Below are 15,663 nucleotides of genomic sequence, written 5' to 3' on the forward strand. Positions count from 1 at the left end.
GACATTCATTGGGTATAGAATAGATAGGGTACCTGTCATGTGAACAAATTTCTGATCATCTCAAAATTTTCAATAAATTTATATGATTACAAGATAATTGTAAAAAGATCCATTGCCAAAGGACTATTACAAGGGGATGGGGGTAGAACTCAAAAAAAAATAGATATGTTCATATATTGAACCAGTTGTTTAAAATTGTAGAACTTTGGGCATCGGTTAGAAAACTGGCAATGAAATATTTGAATGCAGAAATTGTACAATATCCGTCACCCTATTAGTTGCAATAACTGGTTTAACTCCTGTTAAAGTTTAAAGGAGTTAACCTTGTTACTGCATCTAAAGGTGAAGAATGGAGTATTTAACTGCTGTAGCCACAATGTATAAAGAAAGATGTAACATTAAGGACACGGAGCTATAACATGTATTTTAAAGGTATGATTTTTCTAACGGCCGCGCTTATCATACAGATGACAGTGAAAGAATGAAAGTGTAATCTTTATTTTGAATGCTGTGCAACTTCCTCACTGAACCTGAATCATGCTCCGAGTGTATCCTGTTGTGTGTATGCAGTTTATTGTCATGTTTGTGTGGTCAGGGATTGGTTGATATTGTTAAAGGGACCCATTGAGATTGTTGCCTTTTTTTTCTCTCTTTTTTTACATGAGAATACCTTTCTTTTCTTCTTTTTTTTCTTTTTTTAACATGAGAAAAGACTAGAAACATTTTATCAAGATTTATGTACCATTTGATGTATGTTTGGACCATTAACTAGTGAGCAAATTTTCAGATTATTTTGCTTACCTCCTTGCATACAATGACTGGAAAATGAAATGTTGTACTGCTTTTTAAATCAAATCACATACTTTTTTTTTCAATTCAATTTACACTTAATATCTTTTTGCATTTTCTTTTCTTTTTAAAGCGTAAACAGTTCATCTATGTAAGAATTTCAATTTCATGTTTTTATGCATTAGACCTTAATAGTGTTCCTTTAATGTATGAATTTATATAATGAACATATGTGCATGTGTGTGTGTTTAAAATTTTTTTGTGTGACAAACATTGAATATCCCACCATAACATTAAATTTACTTTGGGGCATTATGATATTATGCCCCTGTATTGATATTACCGTTATATATAGCAATAATGTGTAAGACTTTTTCAGAATTCAGTCTTGCATTGTTACTGCAGTATTGTAATATTTAAATTGTATAAAAATCTACTGTGAAAAAGCACAATGTGGTCATAAAAATCTGTTAAAAGTAAATGTGTTTTAAATGAAATATTAGGTTGTGTAGTGTAAAAGATGCAACGCTTTTTTAAGGCAAAAGTCTTCTGTTGTTACATCATAACATCATTCAATTAAAAAGATATTGTGTGTGTTTTCTGTATTAATGATAAGACAAGCTTCAAATTTTCTCTGTATAATTAATAGGGACAATCTTTAAATAGGGTGACAGGGAAAAGCTTTTGGTATTTTTGTATATCAAAAGAACACCTTTTCACATTATTTTGTAACAGAGATATTAAAACGGAATGATTTGGTGTGTAAAACTTCTATGTATGAAAGATGTTTGATTCGAACTTTGGCTGTGGCATGTTATCTATAAGGTGTTACATGTTATCTATAAGGTGTTACATGTTATCTATAAGGTGTTACATGTTGGATGTAGCATGTTACGGCTAGGGGGTGGCATGTAACAGACAGGGTGTGGCATGTTACACATAGGATGTTACATGTAACAGACAGGGTGTGGCATGTTACACATAGGATGTTACATGTAACATACATGGTGTGGCATGTTACATGTTAGGTGTGGCATGTAACACAAGGTGTTACATGTAACAAGTAGGGTGTGGCATGTTACATATAAGGTGTTGCATGTAACAGGCAGGGTGTGGCATGTTACAGGTAGAGTGTATGCATGTTACATGTAAGAGCAGAGTGAGAATGAAAACAATAAAGATCTCAGGGATACATTGGTGTTATCCAATGTTTGTAAGATTGTTTTTAGTTTCATGTGTATGACTGTGTCTACAAAATCACCACCCAACAAAAATGTGCTTTAGGTGTTGATAAATGTTCTGGGGAAATATTTGCTGTACTGCATGTTTAATGAAACAACTTAAAGCTTTCCTTGAAATAAAAAAAAAAGGTTCATTTTTCAACAAATACGTGTATAAAAGTTACATTGCAATGTATGACGTCAGAATTGTTTGTTTTATAGTCATAAATAAATAACTTTTATGTGTTTAATTACAAAAACCAACACAATTTATCAAAACATATTTCACTCTATTAAAGCTTCATCGGTTTAATGACATTTAAATTTTTTACCCATTTATGAACATAACATAGTTGTGAAAGCAGAAACATAATATTATCTGTTATAATATTATACAGCAATCACACCCAATTTTCTGTTACTGTGTTAAAATTAGCGCGTAACTCGTTGAATTTCATTTTATTATTGAAATTTTGCCATTGCTAATATACTGTTGAAAAAAGAAACTGAAGGGGTATTTTTATATAAGCAAACTGTAACAAACTTCTCCATATGGAGATTGTTTGTTATGAGACTCTAATATGAATAATCCATTAATATTCTTCATGGGCATTTACTATATAAAAAAACTTTTGAGTATTTATTTTTTTAATATGTGATACTTAAACAATGTTTCTTAGTGCATCAATTTTTTTAAAGAGAATAAAATTGTCATTTTTATGTTTTTAAGTAGATTTAAGTTTATTGCTCATATTCTTTTAAAACATCATCAATTTTAGTAGTGTTTGAAAGTTGACTGTATTGTTTTAAAAATTTTAAAATGAAATTATATCATTTATTTTTTAAGTTAGATATTTTTTAATGAAACAGAGTAGCTGTATGTGTAATTATAAAGATAATTTATGAATAAATGAAAGCATTTTTTCATTGAGAAGAGTTTTGTTTTTCTTTGTTTATCTCACTAGAGCTGAAGGTTCAGATTGAGCTCTGTTTTAATAGCTCAACTTTTCAAAGAAATATAGTGGAGGTATTGTCATGACCTACTTTTGTTGGCATTGGGTAATCTTTTTGGTTAAGATTTTGTTTATGGCCATTAACTTCAATACGTTGAAACTTCGTATGTGGAAGTACATCTCAGTTCTACTGTCACCGATTTGGGGTCAGGAGGTTAAGGTCACGGACCTTTATTAGATAAAGGTTATCACTGACCTTTATATAGATGAAGGTAAAGGTCAATTTTCTTAGAAACTTCTAAAGCTATTTATTTAAACTTGGTTTACTTGTTCACTATCATCATGTGATGCAATATCAAAAGGGCAAATAATCCTTATATATATTTTACAAAGTTATGCCCCTTTTTGACTTTTTTTGTTGTTGGCCCGATCAACCTTTTTGTTTAGGTTAATTTCTCAAAGACTTTCAAAGATATTTTCACTTTTAACATTGAATACTTGTTTACTCTAAAAATTGGAATGCATTTCTAAAGGACAGGTAATCCTAGAGGGCATTGCTGTTCAATAAACTCCCTTTTGATATTTTCTTAATTTCTCAAAACCATGAAATACTTGTTGAATATCAAGGCAAAAATTATGCCCCCTTTTTGTCCCCCGCCTTTTCGAAGAAAAAAGGGGGATATAGAAATAGGTTCCATTTCGTTTCCCTCACACCTTTTTGTGGTTTTGGTCATAACCCTTTTTGGTTTGTTTTTGAAAGGGAATTTTAAATAAATTGGGAAAAAATGTTTTTTTATAAAAACGATTTTGGGCCCTTTCGCAACAACCCCGACCCCCAACCCGGGAGGGCAAAGGGTTGGGAATTGCCCCATTTTAAGGGGCAACATTTTTCTATTTTTAGGGATATGTTCCCTGCCATTCCAAAAACTTTCTAATTTTATGAAGGGATTTTTTAAAAAACTTTCCATAATTGTTCATAATAATCAGACGATGTGTCATGCGCAAAAACCAGTCACCTACCGTCAAGGTTACACTTGGAGGTCAAATACTTACATAGTCTGTTACAGGGTATATTTTGTGTCCGGTCCATAACTTTTTCATAGATCAAAGGATTTTGAAAATACTTCGCACAAATAGTCACTATAATAAGAGGATGTGTCATGCGCAACACCTGCATCCCTACCTCCAAGGTCAAGGTCACACTTAGAGGTCAAAAATTAACATAGTCTGTTATAGGGTATATTTTGTGTCGGATCTAGAACTTCTTCATAGATTAAGGGATTTTGAAAATACTTGGCACAAATAGTCACAATGATTAAATGATATGTCATGGGTAACATCTGTGTCCCTACCTCCAAGGTCAAGGTCACACTTAGAGGTAAAAGATTTACACAGTCTGTAATAGGGTATATTTTGTGTCCAATCTATAACTTCTTCAGAGTTCAAGGGATTTTAAAAATACTTGGCACAAATAGTCTCAATAATAAGACGTCATGCACAACACCTGCTCCCCTACCTCCAAGGTCACACTTAGAGGTCAAAGCTTAACATGATAGATTTTTAACCAGGTTTTTCGAAGGAAAAAACTGGTTATTAGATTGAGGTATGTCGGCGGGCGGGGCGTAAACAATTTCTTCTGTGCGCAACTCCTACATTTCTCAACGGATTTTGACCAAACTTTTACAGAAGCTTTGTCATCAAGTGCCCTGGCGCATATTGTCGGGGTTTTGCGATTAGATAATATTTGACCTAATTATGGCCCTTTGTTTTTTTTCTTTATATAGAATATATAGTGAACAATTTCTTCTGTGCGCAACTCCTACATTTCTCAACGGATTTTGACCAAACTTTCTCAGAAGCTTTGTCATCAAGTGCCCTGGCGCATATTGTCAGGGTTTTGCAATTGGTATATATTTGACCTAATTATGGCCCTTTGTTTTTTTTCCTTATATAGAATATATAGTGAACAATTTCTTCTGTGCGCAACTCCTCCTTCATTTCTCAACGGATTTTGACCAAACTTTCATAGAAGCCTGCTCATCAAGTGCCCTGGCGCACATTGTCGGGGTTTTGTGATTGGATAATATTTGACCTAATTATGGCCCTTTGTTTTTTTTCCTTATATAGAATATATAGTGAACAATTTCTTCTGTGCGCAACTCCTTCATTTCTCAACGGATTTTGACCAAACTTTCAGAGAAGCTTGCTCATCAAGTGCCCTGGCGCATATTGTCGGGGTTTTGTGATTGGTATATATTTGACCTAATTATGGCCCTTTGTTTTTTTTCCTTATACAGAATATATAGTGAACAATTTCTACAGTGCGCAACTTCTCCTACATTTCTCAATGGATTTTGACAAAACTTTCACAGAAGCTTTGTCATCAAGTGCCCTGGCGCATATTGTCAGGGTTTTGTGATTTGACAATATTTGACCTAATTATGGCCCTTTGTTTTTTTTCCTTATATAGAATATATAGTGAACAATTTCTTCTGTGCGCAACTCCTCCTTCATTTCTCAACGGATTTTGACCAAACTTTCAGAGAAGCCTGCTCATCAAGTGCCCTGGCGCACATTGTCGGGGTTTTGTGATTGGATAATATTTGACCTAATTATGGCCCTTTGTTTTTTTTCCTTATATAGAATATAAAGTGAACAATTTCTTCTGTGCGCAACTCCTTCATTTCTCAACGGATTTTGACCAAACTTTCAGAGAAGTTTGCTCATCAAGTGCCCTGGCGCATATTGTCGGGGTTTTGTGATTGGTATATATTTGACCTAATTATGGCCCTTTGTTTTTTTTCCTTATACAGAATATATAGTGAACAATTTCTACAGTGCGCAACTTCTCCTACATTTCTCAATGGATTTTGACCAAACTTTCACAGAAGCTTTGTCATCAAGTGCCCTGGCGCATATTGTCAGGGTTTTGTGATTTGACAATATTTGACCTAATTATGGCCCTTTGTTTTTTTTCCTTATACAAAATTGAACAAATTCTTCTGTGCTGAACTCTTCCTAAATTTCACAACGGATTTTGACCAAACTTTCACAGAAGCTTTGTCATCCAAGTGCCCTGGCACATATTGTCGGGGTTTTGTGATTGGATAATTTTTTACCTAATTATGGCCATTTGTTTTTTTTCCTTATACAGAATATATATAGTGAACACTTCTTCTGTGCGCAATTCCTCCTACATTATTCATGTTTTACACATAGTTACATTGTTTGTTGCTTGTATTTGTATTTCAAATACAACATATTTATCTACAATGGTGATAATTGAAAACCTGGTTTCATGGCATTGCCATGTTTCTTGTTAAATTGTGTGTTTCATTTTATTTTTTTAATAAATTTATTGTTGCATTTGCAGATCTTGCATTTATCATAATTTTGGACTGAATGTCCTGAGATCCATACCTCAATCTTTTGAAACAGCACAATTTTATGCTTCATATAAAACTTCCGGAGGCGGGGGACGTTGGTAACTCTGTTACAAACTCTTGTCTAGTTTGCTTTTATATTATCAAGTACTGAGGAAAGTGGAGTGTGCTGCTCCTTAGACAGCTCTTCTTTAAAGTTCAGGGTGATATATGATGTACTCAAGTCTCCTCCTTTTTCTCAGCTATACTTCAAGTTTGGCATTTATTATGCCCCCTTTGAAGAAGAGGGGGTATATTGTTTTGCTATTATCGGTAGGCCGGTCGTCTGTCTGTCTGTCAGTCAGTATACCACATGGTTTCCGCTGATTATCTTAAAAACTATCACAAAGTCTTCATATTTCACTAACTGATTGGTCATAACTAGTAGATGACCCCTATTGATTTTGGGGTCAAAGGTCACAAGGGCCTTAAAATAAATGTCAAAATGATTTCTGCTGATTATCTTGAAAACTATTCATCATAAATTCTCCATATTTCACATAGTGATTGGCCATAACTAGTAGATGACCCCTATTGATTTTGGACTCAAAAGTTAAAGATCAAAGTCACAAGGGCCTTAAATGTCAGAATGGTTTCCATTCATTATATCTTGGTTACTATTTATCACAATGTCTTCATATTTCACATAGTGATTGGTCATAACTAGTAGATTACCCCTATTGATTTTGAGGTCACTAGGTCAAAGGTCACAGGGGCCTTGAATGGTAGTATGGTTTCCGCTCATTATCTTGAAAGCTAGTTATCACAAAGTTTTCATATTTCACAAAGTGATTGGTCATAAATAGTTGATAACCCCTAATGATTTTGGTGTCACTAGTTCAAAGGTCACAGGGGCCTTAATTGTATGGTTTCCACTAATTAACTTGAAAACTATCACAAAATCTTCATATTTCACGAACTAATTGGTCATAACTAGTCATAATAAGTAGATTACCCCTATTGATTTTGAGGTCACTAGGCCAAAGGTCACAGGGGCCTTGAATGTTAGTATTGCTTCCGCTTATTATTTTGAAAGCAATTTATCACAATCTTCATATTTCACATAGTGATTGGTCCTTACTAGTAGATGACCCCTATTGATTTTAATGTCATTAGTTCAAAGGTCAGGGTAACAGGGGCATATGGTTTCCGCTTATTACCTTGAAAACTTTTAATCACAAAGTCTTCGTATTTATTAGTCATAATGGGGTCACTAGTTCAAAGGTCAAGCTCTTTATTTCACATATTGATTGGTTATAACAGTAGTAGGTCATTATTTTTCTTTTTTTCCATAACTGAACACTTCCATGTACCCATTTATGGCAAGTTTCTATAACAAAATTACCAATAATGTAAGTCAAGGGCTAGAAAGGGGGCATATGTGTCGTTCCACATTTCTTGTTAATTATAACTGTGGCACTTTTCTGCAACTTTTACAATTTGTAATATCAGTTAGCCCCATTTATGGTCACGAAAGCTAGATTTAAACATCCCCTTTTCATGAACCATTATGGTTTACCAAACTTGGTCTAAATCACCCTTAAAAAGGTACTTTTTTCAAGTTTCAAAAATAAACTTTGTGCACCAGCACCCTACATTAATCAAATGTTATAATGGGTTGAAAATTACTATATAAAAACTATTCCTTATTTTTAAACATGCAAGGCAATGCCATCAAGTTATATAGAATGTATGCAAAAAACTCCACAAGTGTCATACCAACCAAGCTCATCGTGGTCAAAATGACCTTTGACGTCAAAATCAATAGTTGTTATATATTATACCCTGGTAGATCAAGACCAACAATCCCACTACAATCTGAGGTTAATAGGCTAAATAATCCTCTCATTGGTAAGGTAAGATCTGGGAACAATTAATATACAAGTACTGGAACATGTTAATTTTTTATTCAGCCCTTACTGGATTAAATTGATAAATTCTATAACAATATTGTTAATTTTAAGAAGTCTGGAAAAGTCTAGATACATTTTTTTTCTAAAACTTGGTCAAAACTGGCTTGTGTTTGATTCAGCTTACTTTTTAGAAGGAATTGTTGGTCTTGGCTTTCATGAATCCAAGTAAGTAATTAAACCACCCGAAATACTTTAACTTATCAAGAAATCTTTTTGCTGAAAATGCATTTTTGATATTAACTAGCAAATAACTAACTCTGTGAACAGAGTTACTATAGCCATCTCTGTAACTCCAATTAATAAAGTTACCTGATTTATAAAGAATCAGCTTAGTTTTATAAAGAAATACATTTGGAAATAAAGCAGCTTTATTCAATTCATATGACAAAATAACAAATATTTCATATACAAACAAAATGAAACAATAAAAATAAAATGTAACGGTGGGGAGATTAATACTTCATTGAGATACCTTAACAATATTTTTCATAATTTTTTTTTTTTTTTACACATTTCTATTCATAGATTATTTCAGAAGCCTGTAACTGCATCTTAATTCAAGAATGATATTGATTGATGGATATTATTAATTAAATGTAAAAAAATTAAATGTATTTAAATGTATAAAACTAGAAATGTGTCCATAGGACACGGATGCCCCCACACGCCACTGTTCTGTCAATCTTATTTGGACTACATGTGCAACAAGTTGAGAACTAAAAATCAACAGAGGGCCATAATTCTGTTAAATTTGGTCGCAGCAAAAATTCCTTCCTTTACTACCATCTTCACAAGGTTGTTCATCCCTGGAAGTTTAAGCAAAATCTGACATGGTTAAGAGGAGTTGCGTTCACAAAATTTCTACATAGTATATAGCGAAAAAATCAACAGAGGGCCATAATTCTGTTAAATTTGGTCGCAGCAAAAATTCCTTCCTTTACTACCATCTACACATTAAGGTTGTTCATCCCTGGAAGTTTAAGTGAAATCTGCCATCCGGTTTTAGAGGAGTTGCGTTCACAAAATTTCTACATAGTATATAGTGAAAAAATCAACAAAGGGCCATAATTCTGTTAAATTTGGTCGCAGCAAAAATTCCTTCCTTAACTACCATCTACAAATTAAGGTTGTTCATCCCTGGAAGTTTAAGCAAAATCTGCCATTTGGTTTAAGAGGAGTTGCGTTCACAAGATTTCGGGACAGACGGACTTCCAACATTTTGGGTTTAGGGGCTATTTTCTTTGTTATTTTCTTTGTTTTCTTAAGGGCTACTAGCCCATAAACCCTTTGATCACGGATAGAACCTATTGTTCTCTTTTGTTCTCTTTACTGTTACATAGCCCTTAAACCCAAAATGTTTGCTCGGACAGACAAGTGCAACGCTAAATGCTCCCACATTGTGGGGGCATAAAAAAGTAATCTATCTATTTTATTGTTACGTTCCAAGTCAGTTTAACAATACAATGTATTTCAGTTATATTCTTAGATTAAATACTTATAATGTGCTAAGTGAACTACATCGAGTATAGAAGTATTATTCCTGGCACCATTTGATTTATCAAGATTTATTGATAAATCATGAGGTTATTATACATTGTTGAGTACAATACTAAACAATTGGATGTGTAAACAGCTGTTAATACTATATTGGAACGAGCCGCTAGCCAAGTCTGATATGGTTATTGCAGCTGTGTACAAGTCCAATAGAATCAGCATTGTTCTCCACAATGTTAAATGACCTCTTTATTTCACACCACCATTTCTTGACATTTTAAAAAGAACTTTACTACTTCAATTACAAAGATGATTAGACATGGATATTGGACTCTCTAAAAAAAGAAAGAAAAATAGACTAGATGGGGTCCAATATGGATTTGATATGGATTTTTGTACTCAGGAAATGAAAACAAGGCTTAATTGATATAAGATTGGATCCAATATGATTTCTACTGGAACATCACATGGTGCAAATACTGAAAGTACATTTATTTTAAAATATGTGAAATGAATATATCTGACTTCATACAAGGTAGGTGTAAGAATTCCTATTTATACGTATACTGTGTAACAATTAACTTGATTGGCCTGTCTGTTTGGACAGGCCTGTCATTACTACATTATATTACAGGAATAGTTCATATTGTAATACATTTGAAATAAAATGTTATGTAATTAAAATTTCTTTACATTTAGCATCTTATTCAATTTTACAGTTAGGTTAGAATTACTGTGCTCTACAATGCAAATCAATTACTTACACGACAACAAGTTTATTTTTCCCCCTAAGAAATCTGTTACCTAATAATATTACCCCTCATCATCAATAGCTCAATTTAGATGTTTCAAACCAAACATACTGATACTGAAGGTTTACTGCTCAGCAGATTTAATGAGCAGATTTAATGTTGTATGTTTTTACTCTTTATCATAATCATATTATAAACCTGTGACTGAACTCACAGTTTTTGTAAAAGTGAACAGTTCAGTTTATAAACTCCTTCCATATCAAAATACTCTTATAACGATAAAAATTTTGCAGCATTCAACCTCCTCTTAAAAATCCTGTATGAAATTTGCTTTAGTCCAGTTTTTCATTCCAAGTTGATCAACAAGTCAGTCAATTCTTTATCTGTCACTTCAAGTTTCTTAGTTACCTCCATAGCATCTGACAGCTTCACTGCAAGTATGTGCTTACACTGAAAATATTATATGACTTGTATCAAATCTTATTAGATGTGCATAATAAAATTATAAACATTTATGACAATAAGAAAAGTTCATGATCCTTTCTACAAATTTAACTTTTTTAACTTCATAACTTTTTTTAGCTTCACTTGTGGTTACCGCAAATTAGTGATGTTTTACTACCGGTACATTACAGGCTCGAGTTAAGTGCACAACTGTCAAAACTCAACTTGATTAACAATACAACAAGAGTTAATATAAATCTTAAATATATACATGTAAGCTGTACCTTACTTTACAGATACTTACCATTGATAGTTCCTCTTTATTTAAAACAGAGAATCTATATGCAGGACAGGAACAGTAGTTATTTCCCTTGAAACATGTATATGGTGTACCTGAACTTCCAATCACCTAAAAATATACATAAATATAATTATATACATGTGCATGTAATACTACAAATAAATAACTGGTTACATAAGGCTAAACTCATTGCTAAAAATCACATATTAGAAACAAATAAAAAGAACTGGCATACACATAATATTAGAATATTTAATGTCAGTTTCAACACTATAAGTACACAAGGTTTATGAAAATAAATGGAACAAACAACCACAACCACATTTTATTCTTTATGGCTGCTTCTAAAGTACCAGCCTCTTGCGTATAACAATTAAGATGTAGACTTGAGGGTGTCCCATCAAGGTGGGCTGCAGGGGATTTGTCACAAAATCTCTTAGGAGAGCGAGCAAGTCATAGTGAACTCATGAAGGCAGCAGTCACCTCATGTTGAATTTAGTGGAGGAAGACTCAATGGAAGAGCTAGGTGGCTCCTGACTGGGCAGTATCAACTTAGTCTGTACACCAGCAAGTTGCCAAAGGAAGAGCTGAATCAACTGATGAGTGGGGATCATTACATGATTTTGGAGCCAGTGCACCCCAAAATGTCAAATAGCCTGACGAGTGATGAGCCCTCGCCAATAATGAAGCTTGTTCAGCACTCTAAGGTATCTGACTAAAACAGATAGCCTGTAATCATGTACATTGTATTTTGTCAAAACTTAAAAGAAAATTTGTATAAAGGATATGATTTGCTCTGAATATGGAACTACTAATATCCATTGTTACTTTAAGGGGTTACAAACTTACAATATTTATGTGCTGTTACAGCTGCTAATATTTATAGTATAGAATGTGATCATACTGCATACATGTGGATGTATAGGCTGGCCTCATTTTATACTGGAGACCTCAGTAGGTTGTTACAATTGCTAGACTTCAATCATCAAAACACACACAGTTACCTGATTTGTAAGAGGAGGCATATGTTGTATCAAAACATGGACATAGCATACATTAATTACAGCTATGATGTATAGTTCCTTATGTAAATAAGACTGATTAAGTAACTATGATAACAGTATTAAATACAGCCATAATTACCTGATACAGCTGTCTACCTGCAGGACAAACTAATCGAGAAACACTTCTACTGTCAACCAGATCTAATGCCGGCAGTAATGGAGCTTGATACACATTACTCAACCTGAAATATTTTCTATTATCATTATATCATATCATATCTTTTTGTTTTTTTTGGCTCCAAACCTTAAGTGTCTTCGGATTCTTTCATGTGAGAAAGTGGTAGTTCTACTAAGGTGCCCATTTGTGCCAGAAATAATGCACCAGAGTTCTTCCTTCACCAGTAAAGCTGGAAACTTGCCATATGACCTATACTATGTTGGTGCTATGTAAAACCCAACCAAAAAAAATAAAAATAAAACAATACTGAATAGTAGCAACATTCTGCAAGTCCATGAGATCAATTAACGGACAAAGTCTATTTTCAAATAGAGTATACAGTATAGCCTCTATAGTGGCTCTCTGTAGGGCAATTACTTCTTCACAACAACAATATTATTTCTTCCTAGAGTAAATATTTCAACTATTTTTACCTCTGTTGAGCAACACCACTTATCAACAACCAAAATATTTGTCTCCCTGAGGTTATAATTATAAAATGTACTCATATGTCACTTGAAATGTAACTGTAGAAAATACTAAAATTCTAAGAGTAATTTAAGTTAGGACACATATTTATTCTAATTATGCTAATGAGGCAGTTCAAGCCGCATTTCTGTACCAACTTTATCTTGAACTAATTTGACCATAAGGAACACTTCCTGAATAGATTTAATAAAACTTACGCTGACAAAATTTCATCTGTAACTGAAAATGAAAGAAAATTATCATAAAACTTTAAGAACAGTACATTATAGCAAATGAATATGTTCTATATATCAAAAGGTTAATATCATTTACCAACTTTGCCAATTTCCATAGCTAACACGTGTATCTAGTTGGGAAGAGGTTAGTTGTGTATTTCTTTCATCAAACCAACCTATGCAAGCATAATCTTAATACCAGACAGTGTCACATTATAAGAAAGTAGCATTTTTTGCCAGAAAATTGTAAAAAGTAATTCTCTGATGGTAAATAAAAAAGTTATTTTTTGTTTTTTTAATTGCATGAAAAACTTGACTTAGAATGAGGTTTTATATAACATTTTCCTAATTTTCCTTATAAGCAAATTGAATTTTATAACATTTCAACTATATTCTTAATATCTTGATTATCTTCTCATATTTTAAAACTGGTGCATATATCTTGCTGAATTTGTTTCATGGATTTGCTTTAGAACAGTCCATTGAAAGTTCAAGGGATTTATATATATATCAAATTAAAAAACATGACAGTATGACTGCATGAATATGCAGGCTGGCCTCAGGCTCTATTGTCATTGAAACTGCTAGTTACTTTTGGTTCCAATAGTTTAAGGGCTATTTTTGCATTATAATTATGTTAAAATAACTACAATTTGTTTTACTTCAGGTAAACACTAACCTTTTCCAGTATCTTTGTAAACTTGTCTTAGTTCCACAAATAATTGACTAGTCACTGCTTCAAACACATCTGAAATACAGAAGATGTACTACATGTATGTGTCAGTAGCCAAATAGCTTTGTTGATAGGTCTACTCCCTCATAGCAGAATGGTATTCAGAAGGTCCTGGGTTTCAGTTCTGGTCAGACTGCACAATTTTCTTGTCCCGAGAAATTTGCACAAAAGAGACTGTGACTGTATTGACTAAAGCTCTGAGTCATTTTAAATTTAAGAAATTTTGGTACAAAGTTCAATATAGAGCAGCAGTCTGTGAAATTAGGGTTTAAAAATTGTTGTCATTCCAATGATTCGGGCAACCAATTCAAGAAAATCTGTTTGTCCAAAGTAAAAACTGGTTGTCCCAATATTTTCAGCAGAACATCTCCAAGCAAGTATTGATCAAATCTGCAAATTATCTTCAGTGAGAAACAGTCATAAATATAAGTAAAATTATTGTATTTGATATCTTGCATTTTATCACTATTCATTGACACAAGTAGATGAATACTTTTTGCAAATTTTTACTTGATCGGGCAAGTAAACTAATTTTAAAAATTAGTTGTCTGGGCCAAAAAATGGTTGTCTCAGGCAATACTCCGCAATAGGACAACTAATAATTTTGCAGACTCAATATTCACAGAGAAAATGTGTAATTCAACTAGATAGCCAAGCCAGTAGCAGAACCATATTCAGAGTCCCAGTCGGTTGGACCTATGAACTATGGTAGTTTATGAGCATTTGACAGAAAAAATATCACAAAGCAGCATCTTATTTGTAGGCCTACCGTCAGCCTGCATTTTTTTCAGGACAAATTTGACAGCTACTTGACCTGGGTAAGTTAGTACAAAACATATCATAAATAACTGTGCCAACTTACAATGTTATAAAACTTAAAAATTTGAGATTTAAAAAAAATGAGGGGCTTTTAAACACTGTTTAAAGGGCTACTAGCTAAAATTACCACTTGAAACAGAAGTCATGTTGGTAGTTAACCATCTGCAATTTCAGATCCGTGAAATCTGTCTTTGATGGCATCAAATGGCCATCAACAAAACAATGAATTTCTTTTTAAAAAATTCGGTAAGGGCGAAAGTCTATACAAATTACAAGGTTTTCGTCTATACAGATTTGAAAGTCGTAAAATGTGCATGATGTCGTGAAAGTAAATAGATATACTGTAAGGAATACATGTTTTTCTGAAACTTTTTCATTTTTATGAAAAATAAATTGGGTTTTTATAAGGAATATTTTAAACCAAACCAAACAAAAAAAATTGCATTACTGCATGTGATTGTCCTGCAAAAGGTTCCTGACCACCAAATTTTCTCTTGCTATTTTGTCTATACAGATTTCACTGGACCACACTTGATATTGATGTGTCTCTATACCAATTTGACTATATTTCATCCTATATAATGTGTCTATACAGATTTCAACAGACTTCATTAGTACGACCTGTCTATACAGATTTCACTAGATTTCATTCAGTATGATCTGTCTATACAGATTTCAACAGACTTCATTCGTTATGATCCGTCTATACAGATTTCACAAGATTTCATTCAGTATGATCTGTCTATACAGATTTCATTCAGTATGATCTGTCTATACAGATTTCAATAGACTACACTTGACATGATGTGTCTATACCAATTTGACTATATTTCAACCTTTATATAATGTGTCTATACAGATTTCACTAGACTTCATGCATTCAGTATGATCTGTCTAT

The 15,663-nt window shown here is 33.0% G+C and overlaps 1 protein-coding gene and 1 long non-coding RNA gene across 2 annotated transcripts; one reads left to right on the forward strand and one right to left on the reverse strand.

Moving 5' to 3' along the window:
- Positions 1-1,469: 1,469 nt before the first annotated feature.
- Positions 1,470-2,943, forward strand: LOC132719818 (uncharacterized). The gene is made up of 2 exons (XR_009624273.1): positions 1,470-1,754; positions 1,818-2,943. It is a non-coding gene; the product is annotated as an uncharacterized LOC132719818 (long non-coding RNA).
- Positions 2,944-8,647: 5,704 nt separating this feature from the next.
- LOC132719819 (zinc finger SWIM domain-containing protein 7-like) lies at positions 8,648-15,005 on the reverse strand. Its single transcript, XM_060703741.1, has 6 exons — positions 14,893-15,005; positions 13,893-13,961; positions 13,196-13,217; positions 12,432-12,534; positions 11,292-11,396; positions 8,648-10,993 (listed from the first exon to the last, which is right to left on the reverse strand). The coding sequence occupies exons 1-6, from the start codon at positions 14,909-14,911 to the stop codon at positions 10,889-10,891; spliced, it is 423 nt and encodes a 140-aa protein (XP_060559724.1). The 5' UTR covers positions 14,912-15,005; the 3' UTR covers positions 8,648-10,888.
- Positions 15,006-15,663: the final 658 nt, after the last annotated feature.

The sequence above is a fragment of the Ruditapes philippinarum genome, unplaced genomic scaffold (genome assembly GCF_026571515.1).
Source record: "Ruditapes philippinarum isolate M1 unplaced genomic scaffold, ASM2657151v2 ctg7811_1_1_1_1, whole genome shotgun sequence".
NCBI classification, from domain to species: domain Eukaryota; kingdom Metazoa; phylum Mollusca; class Bivalvia; order Venerida; family Veneridae; genus Ruditapes; species Ruditapes philippinarum.

Coding starts and splice junctions, on each gene's coding strand:
- LOC132719819 (XM_060703741.1), bottom strand. Junction 13,218..13,892: donor TTACAAAGATACTGGAAAAG/GTTAGTGTTTAC, acceptor TTTCATTTTCAG/TTACAGATGAAATTTTGTCA. Junction 10,994..11,291: donor ATAAAGAGGAACTATCAATG/GTAAGTATCTGT, acceptor TAATATTTTCAG/TGTAAGCACATACTTGCAGT.